Below are 21,758 nucleotides of genomic sequence, written 5' to 3' on the forward strand. Positions count from 1 at the left end.
TTTTCCACAAAGCAATACATTTTTATTAATAAGGTAACAGCATATTACACTTACAACTATGAAAACAGGATTCAATCATTCCTTATCATGTCAATAAAGCTCTGGATTTATTTTTCTTTATATTAGATCTTCTCTTTACCCATTAGAAAAAAGCCCAAAGATGTACAGAGGAACAAACAGATAGCAATCACCTCTAATTCTTCATCACCAGAACTACTATAATTAAATATAGATTTGTATCTTTAAATCATTCCACTGATCTTTTTTTTAATAAAGTGCATCGCATGACCATTTAAATTACACAAGGCAACAAACGAGAGATGATTTGTGTTTCACATTTGGAAAGAAGCTACTCCTCTTGCACTTTATATGTTTGGCTTTCACATGCAGAGTTGGGGGGGGGATTCCAGCATCTCTCAAAATGAGCAGCTTTAATTCAAATGTCATTGTTCTTAAAATGTCTAAAATCCAATTTACATTTTACAACAGAACATTGTCAACCTATATTAAATAGCTATTTACACATTCAATTAAGCCACAGAATCTGGGGCGAATTGTTCAGCATTGGCATTGCTAATGCATTTAATATATGAGCGAGGTTTAAAAACCCTCTCCACAATTCTTTGGAAAAATATAATGGCTTGGTTTATTCTCTTAATGGCTACAGGGATTTATTTAGAGGGTACTTCCAGATGGAGGGCTTGGACAAATCTGACAGGCAGTTTGGAAAAGTTACTCTTTTGAACTGTATCTCTTTTGGCCAATGACCATGGGACATACTAGGTGTTGCCCATAGCGGTAATTTATCCAAGTTCTGCCCATAGGGAACTTTGAGAAACAGGCAGGATGCTTCCAGATGGAGGGCTCCTAATGCTAGCAGTCAAAAAGCATTGGGAAGCTACTGGATCTCCTGTACAAAGCTGTGAATCAAATCAGATGTCAACTAGAAGCACCCCTAGAGTCAGTTCCAACCTCTTGGCTGACAGCAGATGACCAAAAGATAAAATTACACACACACACACTGGCAAAGGAAGCAAAGGAAAAAACACAAGTGAACTGATGAAAGACATTCATTAAACTAAAGGGGTGTTTTCATACAGCCTTTAACAAACTAGACACAACTCACCAGTAAGTTTGAGTTGCTGGCTGGAATCATTACATTTTAAAGTATGCAGTGGTTGGAAGCATGGCTGGTTCCACTCCCTTATGAAAGAATACTCTGCATGATGGACTTAGATATCAGGCCCCAATGATGGGTCCCCATCCCATTAGATTTAGGGATTAATTCTTGGGATGGGACACACAGGATCTAAACCTCACATTCACATCTGTGTCACAGGGAGGGATACAAGTCAGTGACAGTGCACATGCTTTGCATGAAGAAGGTCCCAGGTTCAATCCCTAGTCTCCAAGTAGAGCTATGAATGGATCTTGCCTGAATCACTGGATAGCTGCTGCCAACCAGTGCTGACAATATTGGGGTAGAGGAACCAATTGTTCTGAAAAAGTGCTACAAGAACTCTTTGCAGACTGATACCTTCCTACGATAGGCCCTTAAAAAAATTCAGATAACCTCCTCTCCCTCCCTCTTGTATATGCACCTCACTTCCAGATTTTTCTTCAGTAGCTGAAGTTGCAGCGCTTCGAGAAGTAGGCTTATATTACAAGCACATGTCAAGAGCCATGTGGCAAATTGATGCTTTCCTTTCTTCGCTGCTAGGATGCAAATGTTTGCCCTTTAATTGTGATCTGTCCAAGAAAAGGGAGACAGTTGTACTTTGGGGGAAGAGAGAGGCACCTGCATGCATTGCTCCCAGACAAGTATACCACAGAGACTTACTCCATGTGGGTGGGCTGCAGAAGGTACAAAAGGAAGTTAATTTGGATCTCTTCAAGCCTAGTAATTTAGACCAATTTTAGACTAAAATGATCTACTCATAATTTGAGGGAGAAAAATCACTGCATAGGAGCAAGCCCAAGGCACTTTTACACAAGAATTACCTCTTCCTATATTACCCTACTGACACCAAGCGAACAAAAGGAAGATTTTACTCTAAGGAGAAAGCTCCCACCTCCACCTTGATCAATTCATATATGCAAATACTTACTGACACAATCCCACAGAACTGCTAAATATAGTCAACAGAGGCTTTGTGTATCCTTAGAATTATCCCATAAGACAGTTTAGGTGCTCACCTGCAGCTGTGCATGATGTGCAAACTGCAGCTGTCACAATCATTTTAGTGTGTGTGTGTGTGTGTGTGTGAGAGAGAGAGAAAGAGAGAGAGAGAGAGATCCTGCTGGTGAATGTACAGCATGTAGTTGAAATGAATGGCACACATTTTATGAGCAGACTACCATCTATCTGAAGTGATATGGGCTGCAGAAATAATGCAGTTTGACACCACTTTGTTATGGAATTCTGGGATTTGTAGTTTTGTGAGATATTTAGCCTTCTCTGTCAGAAAGCTCTGGTGCCACAACAAACTACAAATCCCAGGACTCCATTGCATGGAGCTATGGCAGTTAAAGCGGTGTCAAACTGCATTACTTCTGCAGTGTGGATGCAGCCATGTAGAGAAAGTCTAATAACAGCTGACAATTTATCTTTTTCATTTTGCATGCTTAAAAACTCTTTGTCATTCAAATGGCACTCAACTCTTACAAGAATCAAATATTGGCCCAATGAAACCTATCTGTATTATTCAAGATTCTTTTGGACCAATATATTAGCAACTGCCTATTCCAAACTGCTTTAAAATTGGTGATGAATTCCTTCCCTTCTCATCTTGTGACAGCTTGTGCTTAAGTTTTCCAGAGATCATCAAACTCACAGTAAACATCTTATGAGTGACAAAAATAAATTAGTTTCAGCCTCCCTGAGTATGACTAAGGACTGACTCAAACACTGCGGCCCCGAGCATGAACAGATCTGAAGATTACCTCTGCATGTCAGTTCTTTGGACAGTGACCTGTAGATGCCACTTTACACATGGCTTGAACTGCTGACAAATGGGTCTCTACATCACACTAAAGCAGGAGTGGGAAACGTGTGGTCCTCCAGATGCTGACCTGCAATTCCCAGAATCCCATACCATTCATTATGCTGGTTGGGCTTGATAAGAATTGAAGTCCAGAAACATCTGGAGGACCACAAGCTGATAAGTTCTGCTATGAAAGGACACCATTATCTTGAACAGTTCAAACCCTTTAAATGGATTACAGACCAGCCCCATACCATACCATTGGGTTAACTGGAATCACCTCTTGATAACTGGTAGTGTTTGAAACTGACTGAGGATAAATGTTACAAAGAGGGCATGTTCTGAGTGTATTTTCTTCTTTTGAAACCAATGCTGAGATCCTGGCAAGAGCTGTTTATTTAAGATTCTCCCAGAAGATCTTCACTGAGATGTACATGGTTAGTTCAATTATCCTCCTTCTATCTATTTAGTGCCAGCATGCGTTACACACTGTGCACACTGGACAAATCACAATTCTTTTTTTTTTAAGCCAGAAAGATGGTATAGGCTACTTAATCCAGTAAACAGCTCTCTCCAATTCATTATCTGGCTAATAAATACCTTTAGTACTGAACAGCCTTGACAACTGCAGGATGGGTGGGTGGGTGGGTGGGAGTGAGTACACATATTGCACAGAAAAGAACAATTATCTATTTCTGCACATTATTGTCATGCTGGACTGAAAGCTCTCCACATGGTATTATGACATGAACCAGTAGTCCCATCAACCCCAAACCCTCAATTCCATCTCTTCTAACTGGAAGATCTTATCCAGTCATTATTTTTCTTAACCCACAGTACAGAAGTTTTAGTCACTGGCTTGAAGGCTCAACACTGAAGAAAGCGACAAGCAGTGTCATTTTGGCAAAGCAGCAAGTGAGAAAGCGATTCAGTTTTGATTGATTGACAGGAGAGAAGGGATTAGCTTGCAGACTGCTGCTCAGCAGCAATGCAAAGGATGAGACTGAAGATGTACAAATGATGCAGTCCCTCTGGTAGTGTGGGTGGAGGGGAAAATGTTAAAACTCTCACTGACAGAATATACAAATCTTCACTTGGGTCAAAGCTCTCAGTTTGCCACCGGTGGGAAGCTGAGTTGACTCCTTCCTTTATTTCGGCGTGTTTAATTCCCAATACCATGTCACGAGATTTCATTGCCAAAGACTTCAAGAACCAGCGGAGTGAGCTGCATGCTGTGTTCAGGCAAGAAGGAGAGGCAGCGATATTGTTTGGAATGCTCCTCATTCAGGCTCCTCAGGTCTGCAAGTTTCTGGATCATCTTGGGGTAGAGCAGGCGGTTTCCAGGAGGGGGGTGTCGGCAGAGAATGTATGTCTGCAGGATTTCTGAAAGATTGTCCTGGATGGACTCCACCAGAGCAGTGTCCAGAACACCAGGGCGATCTAGAAAACACAACACGAGAAACGCATGTAGTGACGAGAGTGAGCACAAAGGGGGAAATGGGGGGGGGGGGGGGGGGTCTATGCACACTGTAGTTGTTTGTTTTGTTTTCACTATCTATGCACTCATACAATCCCTCTTCTCTTACAGCACCACAAATTTAGTGCTTTTAAAAAAACAATTCTGGAAGAAAATGATGAGCTTGCAAAACAACATTCACACATCCCCTGTGTGGATTTTAGGTTAGGAGCCTCAAACTGTGACATGAGGCAGGATTGTCAAATACCAAGAACTGAGGATCACAAAATACGAAGCAGGAGAAGAAAGCAGTAAGGTGACTTAAGGCAAGTGGGTACCATGCCGTGGATAGAGTAACTGATCTTTTTATTTTAAACATTTCTGATCATATCGGAGGTGCAGGGTTAGGGCAACTCCCTGGGAGAAAGGTACTGCAAGACCTTTTGACAAGACAAATTGTGGGAAGGTTTAAAAATGTTGAGGTACAAAAGGTAGTACACCTGCCCCCCCCCCCACATTTGTGGCTTTGACTTTTGCAGATTTGATTATTTGTGGATTTGATTAATATATTCTCTCTAGGAATCGGTAGGTTCTGCAGTGCAACTCTGCTAGAGTCATTCTGGCAAACCTACAGATTCCTGCGGGGGGGACGTCTCTAGGCAGGTACTTCAGCAAGATTCTATGGTCAACTTCTGCCAAATATTAACCACAGAGTTTAGGCTGGAGGACCTTGAGATACCCAGAGGGGGTTAAAAATAGTGGGTTGTTTTTTCAATTGCAATTTCCACTTTCATGGGGGCCCTGCAGTTCTACACCAGCAGATGTGGAGGGGCTCACTATAATTTTTTGAAGCACAAGCTTTAATCCTCCCTCCCTCCTATTTTTCTTTTTCGGTATTTCATCCTAACCCGCAAGGGCTCCCAATGCAATAAACAAGTGAAAACAATTAGAACAGTATAAATAAATATAGTTTTAAAAATTATAATACTCTTAAAAAAAACAACAGTCCTGAAATGCAATTTTAAAAACAGAGCTGGCTGCAGCTTGGGCTGTGCCCTTGTGTAAATTATGAGGGATGAGGCTCATGGGACCTTTTACTTTATTTAAACCCTTGTTTGCCTCTCATGGCTTGCAAAAAGTAGGAGTCAGGGACGTAGCCAGGATTTTAGGAAGGGGGGGGGTCCAGACTAAATGCCACCATTATAATGGGGCTTGGGTGCAGCGGCACGCACCATTCATTTTTCTAATGGAAGGGGGGGGGGTGGTCCAGACCCCAAGATCCCCCCCTTGGCTACGTCCCTGTAGGGAGTGAGTGCCTTCCTTGTACAGTTTATAGAGGGAATGGAGAGAGCCCACTGCCACCACTTTCTCTAGCTCTTTGCATTATCCTCCCGGCAAGGAAAGGTTCCTGGATGCAGCTGCTCATCCACCATGATCTACTTCTCTCCTGACCCCTAACAACAATCACCTACAGATAAACAAGGGCTATGTGATGCTGCTGGTGCACCTCCACATGGATTCTGCCAAGATAGCTTTCTTGTGTCTGCTTCATGGAAAAGAGCCACTCTCTGAATGAGGTTTGGCTTCAGCCTGCTTCTTCTCATAATTGTGTGTACAAGGGAAGAAATTAGAAGGAAAGTGGAAGTAGTTAATTCCAATGTAACTGTATGGTAGGTGCCTGTGATCAGTAACCAAATGATCAGGAGTCTGAATAAGCATAACAACAATGTAAAAAAAACAACAACACACAGAGTCCTTTGAGACCAGAATAGCTACACAATACCTATCTGGATGCACACTAAGACCTCATGTTCTCTGTTTCTTGCTAGTGTGAAAGCAACAGCTTTGCCCTGCATTGTTGAAGGAATTGTGGGAAAATGAAATCTTTTAAAGATTTTGTCAAATGGGAAATGGCTTTTGGTTTTCTTATATTTTTGTAATTGTGATAACTGAATGTGTGCAGCTATGGAGAAAGAGATGCTTTCAAGAGTTTTACACCCAACAGTGAAAAGAGAGTTCTGTGTTATTTCCAGTATAGAACCTGTCCCTATGTTGGTAAAGTATTATGCACAAAATGGCTTGTAGATGCCCTCAGCCACTGAAGGGCAGCCAACTAAAATGCAGCCCAAGAGACCAATGTTTCTCTTACCTGGAGAAAGGATGCAGATGGCCATCAAGAGCACATGCTCCTCTTCATGCAGGTTCAGTTTCTTCAGGCCAATCTGAAACTTCACAAGGGGCTCAAGTAAGTCTAGACTATGACCAGCTGAAACAGAAACAAAGCAACCTTTTAAAGAAGCAATGTATTTTTGGAAGCTAGTCTGAAACAGAGCAAGAAGCAAAATTAAGCTAAACGAGAAATCAATGGATCCATCAACTACACAACAACATTAATTCTCCCAAAAGATCTCTAGAATCTATGAGTGCACTATTTCTGTCATCAATCCTCCCTCCCTCCTTCCTTTATGATATTTCTATCTTGCATCCTAGCCTGCAAGGGTTCCCAACACAATGAACTAATTAAAACTGTGTGTGTGTGTGTGTGTGTGTGTGTGTGTGTGTGTGTATAAAAGTTATAATACTATTTTTTTAAAAACTCTCTACAAAGAATCTTAAAATGCAATTTTAAAAACACAGCAATTTTAATCATTAAAGGTCACTTGGAATATTACTGTTTAGGTGCCTTCTAAAATCTCAAAAGATTCCCTTTCATAAGGAGTTCCAGTTTGGTTGCTACAGAGAAATCCCTTTTACGTGAACATACTAACCTAACTTCACAAAGTGTTGGGACATGCAACAGGACCTCCACGGAGGATCTCAAATTTCAGGCAGGTTCATATGTGAGGAGGTGATTTTTCAGATATTCTGACCATAAGCTGTTTTGGGCTTTGTAAGTTAAAATCAGCAATCCGAATTGAGCTCAGAAGCACAATGGAAGCCATTGCAGTGTTAGAGGCCAGTGTTATCTGGGTCTCTAAAATGCACAACCCATCACAGTAGTCTAATGTAAACAGAATACCCAAAGAAATAGATACAAAGTAAAAACAGTTAAATCATATTAAAAGTGAATGGGACTTTGGCACATTAAGTTTTTTAAAGGATCAATTTATTATTATTGATTTTTCAGATTCTCATCTTCTCCATATTGGTTTGTAATTACTTTTTATTTCCTGTGGTTGGAAAGCAGAGATGGTGAAATTATTGTCTGAGCAGAGGTCCGGCTTCCAATTTAGCACATCTCAGAAAAGACCATCTTTCTGAACTATGTATAGCCTCTTATGACATTCACACCTGAAAGCACCATACCTTGTGTGACATCGCTAATCTTGTATTTGAAGTCATTGCTGCCACAGGTCCAGGACATATCCTCCAGTGAAAACGACTGATTTGAACGGAGCATAATTACTTCAATGGCACTGGATTTCAACAGAGCAATCTGGTCTTCTGCTGTTAGGTCTCTACATTGGGGAAGGGGAAAATTGTTTCTGAATCCTCAGATCATCCATCATTACAATATTTCACATGGCAAAGCTTACAACTCATGACTATTTGATTCCCCTCAGCTTAACACTAACACTATCAAGGAGCTCCCTTGGTGAATAATTTTATATTTCACTGTTCACACATGCCTCTACATTCATATATTTAGCTATCACATACTGGCCTTATGTACTTAACTCTCTGTAGGGCAGTCTCCAATAAGCTCACTGCAATAGCAATGAATTGATATATATGCACACACTTGTTTCTATAATGCATTGACCACACACAGAATTTTTAGGGACAATTCAAGTACAACACTTTCAGAGTAGGTAAGTCTACACATTATAGTGTGAGTTGCTGAGTGCTCAGTGATCTATGTACAGTCAACAAGCTTCAGCTTTGAATCCTATTATTATCTCAAGACCCTTCTCCTTCAAATTAGAATCCCAAAGAGTGAATGCCATTGGTTAGATATGGACAGCTTAAGTTCAAACTCTTACTGCAAACTCTATGCGTACACATGGGGATGCTTTGATTGTGATTTCCTGCATAGCAGGGGGTTGGACTGGATGGCCCTTGTGCTCTCTTCCAACTCTATGATTCTATGATTCTACACACACACACACACACACACAGAGCCAAATGAGAGTTGGGCAAAACCTTATTCAAATTAGCCCTGCAGCTGAATAGTTATATGACGTTCCATTAATGCTCAATTTTTGATGGGATTTGTTAAATACACCATGCCAATGGATGAACTGGGCAACTGGCACAGATAGTAAATACATTACTGTTTTGGCTTACAATCTGATTGTAGGATTTGTTCCAGATTATGCTGGGCAATGCAAGAGGCTATTTCTCCTCATTTTGTAAAATCTGAATAATTGTGACCTACTGCACAGCACTCCTGTCAGGATAAATACAATGCAGTCATATAATTTCTTAGGCTAAATGTTTCTATTTAAAATAATTAGTGATGATTAGACTGCTTGTCCTGGGTGGAACTTCAGTGGATAGCATGAGGCAGCAGACTGTATATACTTGAACAGAATGGTTTTCAAAGGGTGAGGAATGTCTTGGGAAAGTGTATAAGGTGCTTGGAAAGGGGTGTCACCTTCCAGGGAATTTTGTATCAGACTGGATCACAGACACCAGAGACTTGTGCAGGTAGGTCACCTTTACCTTCTGGAGCAAGACATAACTTGAGGATATCCTTCAGTCTGCAGTTAGAGCAATTATGGTGTTATATTCCATTTTAGTGACTGAGCATGGTGTAGTGGTTAGAGCATTGGACTATGATTGGAGACCAGGGTCTGAATCCTGTCTTGGCCATGTAAACCCACTGGGAGACCTTGGGCAAGTCACATTCTCTCATCCTCAGGGTATGGCAATAGCCAACCCTCTCTGAAGAAACTTGCCAAGAAAAGCCCATGATAGGATTACCTTAGGGTCAACATAAGTTAGAAATGACTTGAAGGTACACCACCACAACAATTCTACTTTAATGGCCATGGCAACATCCTACAGAACAGTGGTCCCCCAACTGTGCCCTTTAAGAGATTTTGGACTTCAGCTCCCAGAAGCTTTAGCCATGTTTGCCAATAGTCTGGGATTCTGGGAAATGGAGTCCAAAATCCCTTAAAGAGAAAAGTTTGAGGACCACTGCTATAGAATCTTGAGATCTTCAGTTCAGGGAGGAGTATTTAGATTTCTCCTGAGAGCTCTAGTACCGAAAACCAAATTAAAACCCCAGGATTCCACAGGATGCAGCCATGACAGTTAAAGTGAAATTGTTACACTATATTTGTGAAGCATGAAAAAGGCCCCAACTGTAAGTCAAAAGGCAACAAGGGTACATACAATCTAGCATGAAGTCTTCTTGGGAGGTAAGTAGTCTGATATAATTCTGGTTTAAATGAACAGCAACAACAATAAACACACACAGCTACTGAAACCAAATCCATTCTTACTTGAACCCTGGAATCATTTTTGCAAATCCAATCACTTTCTGGATGCTGTAGCTAACAAGGTCAGCCAGGTGAGGCAGCATGGAAAGGTGTGAGAAGTCAATGGACATGGATGCACTTTCATCACTGTCATCGCTTAGTTCCAGATTAGAGAACATCTTAGGTTCTACAAGGGAGGGAGAGGAAAACACACAATTTAGACTTACTTAAGTGTTTAGAGCGTAACTTGCTTAGGTTCTGTCAATATTAGTTAAAACCGAAAGAAAAAAAAGCCTGTTCAAAGAAGGACGTAAAATGTTTTTTTCTGAAAGAGGCTTAATGTTTGCTACAGACTGCAATATGGCTTCTTAAATCTTTTTGGCATTAATATTAATTAGTCTAGCATTTACATATTTAAAATTATTTTATGTTCTGTTCTAGCTTGGCCCCATGGTTGAAGGCTGATTTATATTGGTCCTCTGTCATCACAGACTACAAGGAAGTGCACAGGACCGTGGAAACACAAGCCTTCTAAGTGATAGTAGTTCTGCTATTTCTTCTTCATTACAAGGTCCAGAAAAATAAGATCAACCAGGAGCCCTCAAGATAAAGCAATCCAGGAAGAGACAATGAGCTAGGAGTGGCTCAGCAAATCTGATGAAAATCATATTTACTGAAGAGAGCAAGAGGCTATAAAGCCCTATATGGATAAGCCCACATTATTTGAAGAATTGTATCTCCCCATAGAAACCTGCCAGAACAGTAAAATATTCAGTGGAAAGCTTTTTCTTGATCCTGCCACCATCACAGGCTCACTTGGTGAGGACATGAGAGAGAGCATTCTCAGTGGCTACTCCCACCTTCTGGAACTCCCTTCTGCGGCAGGCTAGGCTGGTCCTCCCCACTTTCTTTTTGTTGGCAAGCTGAAATGTTTTCGTTCAACCAGGCTTTCAATATATAATCATGTCAGGGTGGCTTTAATATGTGATGTGCATTTTAGTTATGTTTTTACCTTTTGCACATTTTAATGCTTTTTTATCCTGTTTTTACTTAGATGATTTTAAATGTTTTAAAAATTTTACTGTAAAGTTTTTGAAATGTTTTTGTCTGTGAGCTGCCTTAGGTCTCTTTCTGGGAGAAAGGCAGCAATGCAAATGAAATAAATAAATAAAATGCTAAAACTTCCAGCTTTGAAACACCAATTTAGCTACTGTTCATATTCCCATAGAGTTTTAAAAAACGCAAACCAAACCAAAAAAAAAACCAAACAAGCTGCAGACATAAATGTTATTTGGCACCCTATATGTCACCTGGGGAGGAGCTGAAGGTATCTAAGGAGTCTTCTGAAGAGGAGAAACCTTGTGTCATAATAGAGGATGATCTACTTGTAATTCTTCTACCTCTGACTGGAGGCTGAAACAAAAAGGACAGAAAGGGCATTTTAACTATCTGGTTTATTTTCCCCAGGACTTCTGTGTTTCCTACTCCCAAGTTTTGCTTATTGCAAATTTGCATATATTTATTTACTTATATTTATTGACACATTTACTTAATTAGCACATTTGTGTTATTCTCTGCATGAGGTTAGGAGCTGCATGGTGTTTTGAAGATTCTTATCCCACAGAGGAGATACTGGTGTGGCTCAGAATATGTGATCTGGCAGAGAAGAAGAGAGGCGTGGAGGAAGAGTATAAAAAAAAGGAGGACAAGGATGAGTGTTTCAATTCTATGTTATCAGGCACGCAAAGTTCCTTTCCTTCCACTTCTGCTCTCCATACATCAAGGCCTTCTCCCTCATTGTGATGTGCATCATTCAACCCCAAAGCTGAGCTCCACTTCCTCAACTGCTTCCCTTGTTGCTACAAGACAGGAAACACTTGTGGTTGCCTCAGCCACAAGTACTTTCTCCCCCTTACTACTCCTCTTTCCCCAGAACTGAGGAAGAACTGAGTGCCCCTGAGGAAGGTGCATCTAGCAGGTGGACACATGCAATGATCTAGAAGGCTGTCCATTGTCCAGTGGAATCCATGACTTCAGAGTTGCACTTTCAAAAGCATGACAGAAGTTCAGTAGTCATGAGGCTTCAAATCTAGGTTTTTTTTAAAAAAAGATACTTTGATACTTTTGATACATTGTTTCATTATGTGCATTCTAGACAAACTGCTATTAAGTTGTATTAATCCAATACACATGATGACACTGACTTGGCCTTCAGGAATTTCCTTACTGCTTAGTGAAATATAATAGTGGGCCTCTGGTACCTGCCTGGGTTTGGTTACAGGACTACCCATGGATAACAAAATCTATGGATGCTTATTTTACATTGGCATAGGAAAATGGTGTCCCTTATATAATATGGCAAAATCAAAGTTTGCTTTTTAGAATTTATATAGTTTTAAAAAATATTTTAAAGCTGTTGATGGTTGAGTCTGTGGGTAAAAAATCCATGGATGTGGAGGATTAACTAGCTGAATTTCAATTCCAAAGGAAATTGGATTGGTTTCTCTCTAAAGAAATATTAAAATAGTTATTTTTACAGCAGACACATCGTAAGTCCAATGGCTTCACCTTGCAGCCTGCAAACTTCCTTTTTCTTCAAGTGAGGAGGAGAGTGACAATTGTGCCAGAACTGTTGCTTCAAAAAAAGCCACAGCATCAAAAAATAATAACTGCTTCAGTTCACTCAGTTTACCAGCAGATGTCCCCCTACTCACAGTAGTAATGAGGTAGGAAGGAAAGCCGCTTACCCGGAACTGGCTGAAATCAGAGTAAGTGGGATCATAGGTTTTGCGGTGGGCTTCAAGAAGTGTATCAATCACTCGCTGTTGCTCCTCCAACAACTTGGGCTTTAAGCTCTCCTTAAGAGCTTCCTCCTCCTTTCTCTTCATTATCATCTCTCTTTTCCTCTGAACCTCTTCATCTGTTAGAATAACTGTTGATAAATGGAAAGATAGTAAAACAATAACAGTTAAGTTCAAACTGTTAGAATTAGCTAAAGAGTAAGACAACAGATAAAACACACAAGTTCCAAAGGTTGTGAATTACATGACTACCATGGTAATTTTAATGGAAGACGAGAGAGCATGAACTGAATGAACAAAACAGCCCAATGTGTGAATTGCAAAATTAGGTGATGTTCACAGCTCACATCTGGCATTCATATAAATGCAATGTGATACAGACTGAAATAGATGTTTGCATGTCTTGATATGGACATGAAGCCATTTTTCCCCTTCTAACTATAGACATCCTAGTTAGGTCTAATGTAAATGACTGCAGCTCACTGATAATACCAAAAAAGAAAGCCAATAGTATTTGTTTCTAGAACAACCTTGTATATCCCAGTAAAGCAGTCTTTTTCAGAGTAACTGGAGGAATAGTGCAGTTTAATCATCTTCACCACCACTACCATCACCTAGAATGGCTGTAGATTTGCTTTTGTCACTAGTTTTGGGGCACCAGGCCTCTGACACACAACCTGCTTCTAAAGACAACACAGTACCTGAATGCCTTGTGGAAAATTCAAAAATGGCAGTCTGCAAATATCTCAGAGTCTGACAAATAAACAACTATACAATCGACTCTCACAGGCAAGCAATGTCATGGGTCTGTGCCAGCAGAAGTATTCCCACAATGTTGCACAAAGAGAAGCTGCTACACAGATGTCTACACAGATGTATTGCATTATGAAGCTGCCAGGCATACTTTTGGCCAGTATAGACAAACGCTGTGACCAGAACACTAAAACAAAATTAACATCAAACATAATGTATGACTAATATGGGTGAAGACCAAGCCAGAAAAATATGTGCAGAGACTGAGAAATGTTACTTTTTGAACTACATCTCCCAGAATCTCCCAGCCAGGAAAACCACTGCCCTCTGCAAGGTGTAGTCAAAAATAGAATGTTTCCTATTCTCCAAAAATATACATTAGTGCCTGAAATATGGACATGGCACACATACACAGTTTCTTGGCTTATGATGGATACAAGGCAGGGAAGCAACCATATCTGTTCTTGGGAGGAAGACTTCAAGGACGGCAAAATCTGGACCAAAATGCACAGTGACCACATCACATATTATTTACAGAAGGCTTTGCCTGTTGTTTCACAATATAACAAAGATTCTTTTAGACTCATGAATGAGTGAATGAACCAACTCTGCTTTAAACGTACATGGGGTTCCAAGGAATTTCCTCAGGACATAGTGGTAATATGACCAGTAGGCATGTTAATCCATGTTGCTGTTGGGTAGTTACTTCATCTTACACAGACTGTCAGGGAAATCCCCCATGTTTGGAGTAGCACATGAACAAGTAAAAATGGAAGAGAGGAAGCAAATTGAGGAAGAATATCCTCAGATGTGCTAGAAACAGAAATTATACCTCAACATTTCTGTGATCAGTAGGAACCTTCTTGTGGAATAAGAATTCAAAATTCTAAATATACAGGCACCACGATTGTACAAAAATAAACTATTTAGTTGGTTTCAGAGATTAGAAATGGTTACTTTGTACTACAGCTGTCAGAATCCCTGGGATAATGTATTCATTGGTCATGTTGGCTAGCGGATTTGTAGCATTCTAGTCTAAAACTAGCAATGTTTCCAAAGTCTGGTCTGTTCTTAGAATCTGAACGACTGCACAGAAAATAAGCTCCTTCTACTCCAAGACACATTCGGCTGCATTCATTTCTCATTCTTGGTACTTCTGAGGAGTAACACTCAGATATTACTAAATAAAATACCCCAAATATGTGCAAAAGGATAGGCAATATTTATATCCAAGGAAAGTTGAAGACAAAAATGACAGCGTGGCAGGCATCCACACTACAAATAATACTGGACTTGGAACCTTGGTAACGAGTTCATATCTCAACTCCACCACTAGTAGCCTTGAGCAATCACTTTCTGTGCTGGGAAATGGGAAAAAAATGACCTATAACACAGATGTGAAGAAGGATAAAGATTATAAAGCACCCTGCATGCTAAAAAATTTCAACATGGTCACTGACGGTCACTCAGAAAACTTATGTGTAGGAGTAAATATAGGCAAATGGAGTTCTGCAGCCAGCCTCTTCCCATGCTAACTGCAAAACTCTTGGTATTCTATTTGAGGGGGCAAGTTGGTGAGAAAGAATATCAGGCTGGAATCCACACTGCTCCTGTGGCTAGCGAGAAAAGGCGGATTGCAACCCATAAACTGCTATAATGATGATTGTTTGGATTATCAGGCTGTTTCTAAGAAAGTTGTAGAAATGCTAGTATCCTGGCTGGCCTGATTTTTTTGTAAAGAACTGGGGATTTGCCTCATGAGAATCAGTAACCAGGGGACCTCATGGTGGTTATTATTTCCTTTAGTATCACAAAATACCAGTTGCCTGAGGACATAAATGTGGGGGTGTTGTTACGCTCATGTCTTTGTAAGGGGTTACTAATCGACATTGGCTTGGCCGCTATGGGAACAGAATCCAGGACTAGTTATACCTCTGGTCTCATCCAGCTGGACTCTTGTCACATTCTTATGCCAGGAAGAGAGGCTTCTTATTCATTTTAAAAGACCTGCCAATACATTTGAAACTAAGATGTGGTTCCTGTTATAACAACTGGGACCAAGCTTTTGAAATCTGGGAAGCGGAGATGAGTAGGATGGTGAGGGAAGACCATTTTAAGCATTTAGGTTCAGCTGGCAGATGCCATTACAGGCCTCCTTTCTCCAAAATTAGCATATGCCTAGAAGGCATGTCATGGGAATATTGCTAAATCCCATTTTAAAATAGCTAAGGCTATTAGGAGTAGGAAAGAACAATACTTCATTTGACATAAAACTTATTTCTTCAACCCCATTCTTATACAATCTTGCCTGAGTTCTCCCCCCTGGATTTATTACACCCTGAAAAAAAGTCCAATGAGACCAGCATACCTCATGAGCTGCTCCAAGCAGTATAATTCAAGAGAAAGGGCAGTATGTGAAAGGGCAAAAGTCTCATCTCCTTGTTTTAGAAAGCCTGGTTACATCTAAATTTATTTCACACAGAAGACTAAATGAGCAACTCATGTGCTGGTCAGCAGGCTGTTTACCAACGAGATGGAATTTCTGTTTCTCTGAATCAGAGATATTACTTATGGGAAACTTGCATAATGTTGTCGTGTGCACACAGCAGTGTGTCTATACTAAATGAAACAGAAGCTGAGAAATCGGTGCCACACCCTATGTGCCTGTACATCCATAAAACGTTCAGTGTTCACAGATTCTCTCCCCCCATTAAATCCAAACATTAAACTTAAGTACTTAACTGCACATCTAGTAAAAAGTCTAGATCTGTCACACATTCAAACCATCGCCCTGACTTTAAAAAACAAAACAAAAACAGGAACATGGCACAGAGGTGTCCAAAAGATAAGTAAATCTGTTCAGCATTTATAAAAACCTATGAGAAACTCGTTGGTTAGATGTTAACTTGTTTATCTTATTCATAAATCTAGATTTTGCAGCAACATACATCTAACTCTTTTCTAGTGCCGGCTTCTCCTCCGACCACACACAAATTCTACCTAATCTCTATTTTTCCTATCCCAGTTTATTTCCAAATCGAATCTAGAAACACTCCTGAACCTCACAAATATTTGCATTTCATTCTTCCTCCCCCATTTTAATTTTGAAGGTAAAGAGTTTATCAGGGTTGCCTTCCAAGTAGAGCTTCATTTTTTAAAAAAAGATTGCAGTCTTATGTATTCTGTTGTTCAAAAAAAGTAACATTTTTCAACTCTGATCCTAATGCAGCACTGGGAGAGCCATTTTTCATGTGCACCACCCTTAAAATACCCATTTTTCCAACCTAAAATTCAACTTCACACTAAAATTCAAGGTTTAAAGTGCAAGAAAAAAGCCCCAATGCAGATGAGGTTGTGTGTGTAGATGCTAAATTGACAGAGTTATTGTGGATGTAATTGCCTAATGCTGTAAAAAGAAAACATTTTCATAGATGCCTGAAATGTTAAAATATATATATATGTCTTTTAAGTCCTTGTTGATGTGTCACTTCTAATAGGTCTGTGTAAAATTATCCTTGGGAATTCTCTAATGATAGTTACTAACCATAAATATTTATTGAATAAACTATGGTTTTAGATTTATTATTCTCCATTCTAGGCTTTGTAGGGTTTTGGAGCAGAAGGTAAGGGGAAGAAATCTTTAAGATGAGGGTGGCTAGGTCTGGAGGCCGCTTTTATGCCCAATAATTCTTTGAAGTCCAGCTGGGCTACTGAAAAATAAAACCAAGAACCCCCAACGTGGCTGGAAGGCCACTTCTCATTCTCAGAATAGGGTACTGTTTGATGTTAAACTGTATTGTACAGTGAGCCCTTGAATCTTTCCAAAAGGTACACTGTTGCACTGGGAGGCTTCCAGGAGCAGTAATGCATCTTCTTTTTCTTTGCCCAGATTTGGGAGGGTTTAGAATTTTTTTCACAGGGGGCCACAAACAGGCCAGGGCTACACTTTATCAACCACTGTTCACAAAACTTCACTATCCTGATCCCATTCAGCTTCAGCCATCTTCCCCCCACCCCACCCCCATTTCAAAGTGTTATGATACACTTTTTAGAGATGGGAAACTGAGAAAAGGTGATTCATCCAAGGCCACCCAGTAGGTGTTAATCTGAAATTATAACCATAAAAGATATATTACTTTATATTCCATTCTAGTTTACAATGCCATTACTGAGATCTCAAGATATAAAAACACTGATTAAGTTTGAGTTAAGTTCGAAGAGAGCAAGAAATCTATTTTTGGCACCGGAGGAAGTAGATGGAGGAGGGATGACAGTAAAAGTGAAAGGTGTGTAGAATCCTTGCTTGCTCTACATGGTAACATACACAGAAAAGAAGCTGTATAGATAAAAGGCCTAAGATCTGAAAGAGAAAAAAGGCAGATGATGATCATAGAATCATAGAGTTGGAACAGACCACAAGGGCCATCCAGTCCAACCCCCTGCCATGCAGGAAATCCAAATCAAAGCATCCCCAACAGATGGCCATCTAGCCTCTGCTTAAAGACCTCCAAGGAAGGAGACTCCACTACACTCCGGGGGAGTTTGTTCCACTGTCGAACAGCCCTTACTGTCAGGAAGTTCTTCCTAATGTTCAGGTGGAATCTCTTTTCCTGCAGCTTGCATCCATTGTTCCGGGTCCTGTTCTCTGGAGCAGCAGAAAACAAGCTTGCTCCCTCCTCAATGTGACATCCTTTCAAATATTTAAACAGGGCTATCATATCACCTCTTAACCTTCTCTTCTCCAGGCTAAACATCCCCAGCTCCCTGAGTCGTTCCTCATAGGGCATGGTTTCTAGACCTTTCACCATTTTAGTCGCCCTCCTCTGGACACGCTCCAGTTTCTCATTGTCCTTTTTGAATTGTGGCGCCCAGAACTGAACACAATATTCCAGGTGGGGCCTGACCAGAGCAGAATACAGTGGCACTATTACTTCTCTTGATCTAGACACTATACTTTTATTGATGCAGCCTAGAATTGCATTGGCCTTTTTAGCTGCCACATCACACTGTTGACTCATGTTCAACTTATAGTCTACTTGGACTCCTAGATCTCTTTCACATGTACTGTACTTTCATTCAGCAATGTGTCTCCCATCCTATATCTGTGCATTTCATTTTTCTGCCCTAAGTGCAGTACCTTACATGATGATGATGACGACGACGACGACAACAGAAGTTCCTCCACCTACTTGCAGTAATTTGTCTTAACCCCAATTCAATTTAACTTTATATATGACAAATCCTTCATGGGTTAAGTAGCTGCCCTGATACCTTGACTTGCCATTTCCTAAAAAGTCAAAAATGTCCAGGCAGCAGTAGTTCTGATCTCCAGTGCAGTCAATGTGATTTATGTGTACATTAAGTTACCACTAAAAAAAATCAACTAGATATTTATGGTTTTTCTTTCTTTTCTTTTTTTTTAAAAATGATGACATTTATTAACCTTTACAGTTCCCTTCTAAGTAAGGCAAAATGGAGAGCTCTGGGCAAGTTCTTAATCTGATGTGCAGATATTCGTAAATATACTTGATGTAAAAGGATGTGGTCGCTCAGTAGTTAAGTCGCTGGAATACTGTGTCCTGTTCTGGGCACCACAATTTAAAAAGGATACTGAGACACTGGAGCGTGTTCAAAGGAGGGCGATTAAAATGGTGAAGGGTCTGGAAACCATGCCCTATGAGGAGCGCCTTAGGGAGCTGGGGATGTTTAGCCTGGAGAAAAGAAGGTTAAGAGGTGATATGATAGCCCTGTTTAAATACCTGAAGGGATGTCATATTGAGAAGGGAGCTAACTTGTTTTCTTCTGCTCCAGAGACTAGGGCTCAGAACAATGGATGCAAGCTCCAGGAAAAGAGATTCCACCTCAACATTAGGAGGAACTTCCTGACAGTAAGGGCTGTTCAACAGTGGAACACACTCCCTCAAAGAGTAGTGGAGTCTTCCTCCGTGGAGGTCTTTAAACAGAGGCTGGATGGCCATCTGTTGGGGATGTTTTGATTGAGGTTTTCTGCATGGCAGGGGGTTGGACTGGATGGCCCTTGCAGTCTCTTCCAACTCTATGATTCTATGAGTCTGATGATTGCAAGATTGGCAATTTGAGGCCCAAGCACCGCATGACAGAGTGAGCTTCCATCACTAGTCCCAGCTTCTGTCAACCTAGTAGTTCGAAAGCATGTAAAAGTGCAAATAGATAAAAAGGTATCCCTTTGATGAAAAGGTAACAGCATTCTGTGAAGTCATGCTGGCCACATGAACACAGAGTTGTCTTTGAAAACACTGGCTCTTCTTCGGCTTAGTAATGGAGATAAGCACTGACCTCTACAGGCATACACAACTTGACAACTTTGTCAAAGGAGAAATCTTTCACTTTATCTTTATAAATATTTGCTAGCACTTCTGAGGTGCTGATACATATCATGTCCATATCTATACAGGGAGAGTGAGAGCCCTTCCAGACATCGATGGACTACTGTTCCTCTCATTCCTAAATGGCTTGGGCCCAGGATACCTGAAGAACCGCCTCTCCCCGTACATTCTGCCCCGCACCCTCAGAACATCTGGGCAGCAATTAGTTAGGGTGCCAGGGGCTAGGTTGACCTCCACTGCGAGGAAGACATTTTCCATCGCCGCCCCGGCCCTTTGGAACACGCTGCCCACAGAGCTCCGCTCGGCCACCTCCCTGGCCCAATTTAGAAAGGACCTCAAAACCTTTCTATTTAAGCATGCATTCCCCGACTAAAGTCCAGTGGGCCTCCCTTCCTCTTCTGTGGCAAAAAGGACTGGCTAACGGGGGTATTTTTCTGGTCTGTGTATTTGTTTTTAACTTTGATGTTAGATGTATATGTGTGTTTTTATTATGCTGTTAACCGCCCTGATCTTCGGAAGGGCGGTATAAAAATAAAACTTTTATTTATTATTATTCCTCACTACTGGTCATGCTGGCAGTGACTGATGGAAAATGGATTCCAATGCCATCTGCATGGCTTCCCAACTCCACCATACAGTTTGCCCATTGAAGCATTTTCAGGGTACAGTACTTCCAAAGAAGCAAAATAAATAAATAAATAAATAAATAAATAAATAAATCTAGTAACTGAGCTGGAAGGCATGAAAGATCATGAAAACCTGGGTGTGAGAACAGCTTGATCTCAAAACTTATTAACATCTTAGAGGGACTCCTCAATAGATAATGAAGTCCTTGCTCAGTATAGCCCACAAATATTTGGAGAAAAATTGACTCTTGGGTTGGGCTGTTGTTGTTGTGTGCCTTCAAGTCATTTCCAACTTATGGTGACCCTAAGGCAAACCTATCATGGGGTTTTCTTGGCATGATATGTTCAGAGGAGGTTTGGCATTGCCTTCCCCTGAGGCTGAGAGCATGTGACTCGTTCAAGGTCACCCCAGTGGGTTTTACAGCCGAGCTGGGAACTGAGCACATTCATGCTACAAACTGGTCTGCCACCCCCACATCTACTCTGAGAACTGTAGCTTTTAACAGTTCTGGTAGAGAACCCTGACTTCTTCAAACATGCAGTTCCTAGAATTTAGCTGGATAAAGCCAAGCAGTTAAATCTATTTACATTTCTCATCTAGTTGACTGTCTGCTAGTCCTAAAAACAACACCCAAAATGTACCCCAAGAATTAGCATGGGAAATTTTAGTTGCCACTGTGCATTTGAAAATGCATTTTTAACAAAAGTCGCTTGACATACAAGAGTGCAATCCTGTACAGGCTTACAGCTGGGCTTGCTCGCTCTCTAATAACAATGTTAATGATTACAGCTGTAATGCTTACCCTGCATGAATGGAATGTTTCCCTCATCATTGCAAACCTTACAGCACTAGCAAAAGTGCGGAAGCCCCCAGAATATAAAAAGAAAAAGCTAAAACACTATTTTTTCTTCCATCTTTTCTTTGCTAACAGATACAAACATTTGTTTTGAAAGAGCCTATTAATACTGCTAGGAATCAGCAGCCTGCTGGAAAAAGAAATAACTGTACAATCAACAATAATTTGTCAAGATGCTGGCAACCTTTAATAAACAGGGCACTGACATTTTATCATATGACTTGGGATTTATTTATTTGCAGACTCTGGGCAGAAAAGGAACATTTTCTGGTTAAGGTGGGGTTTGGAATGAGAAGCCTGGCAAGGAAAAAAAAAAAAAAAAAAACAGACAGTCAGTCATTTGTCACTAGGAAACACATGGGTGATGCCAAGCAAGTAACTGTGCTAGGCAGCCTGCAGCTACTTAAGATGGGGGTTAGTTTGCTGCCAGTGTTTTTCCAATACAAAAGTTGCACAACTCTGTGCACGCCTGAAAATAATCTAAAGA

At 40.6% G+C, this 21,758-nt stretch overlaps 1 protein-coding gene across 3 annotated transcripts in view; it reads right to left on the reverse strand.

Annotated features, from left to right (window-relative positions):
- Nucleotides 1-21,758, reverse strand: part of VDR (vitamin D receptor) — a 104,921-nt gene continuing 83,163 nt past the window's right edge. For all 3 annotated transcript variants that reach the window (XM_042448073.1, XM_042448075.1, XM_042448074.1), the window contains 6 exons: nt 12,617-12,801; nt 11,180-11,282; nt 9,894-10,056; nt 7,747-7,898; nt 6,590-6,706; nt 1-4,424 (listed from right to left, as the gene is read on the reverse strand). In XM_042448073.1, coding sequence (XP_042304007.1) covers nt 4,165-4,424; nt 6,590-6,706; nt 7,747-7,898; nt 9,894-10,056; nt 11,180-11,282; nt 12,617-12,801 — 980 coding nt within the window. In that variant the 3' untranslated portion in view covers nt 1-4,164. The remainder of the gene's footprint in view (nt 4,425-6,589; nt 6,707-7,746; nt 7,899-9,893; nt 10,057-11,179; nt 11,283-12,616; nt 12,802-21,758) is intronic.

This window comes from Sceloporus undulatus, chromosome 2, assembly GCF_019175285.1.
Source record: "Sceloporus undulatus isolate JIND9_A2432 ecotype Alabama chromosome 2, SceUnd_v1.1, whole genome shotgun sequence".
Classification (NCBI taxonomy): domain Eukaryota; kingdom Metazoa; phylum Chordata; class Lepidosauria; order Squamata; family Phrynosomatidae; genus Sceloporus; species Sceloporus undulatus.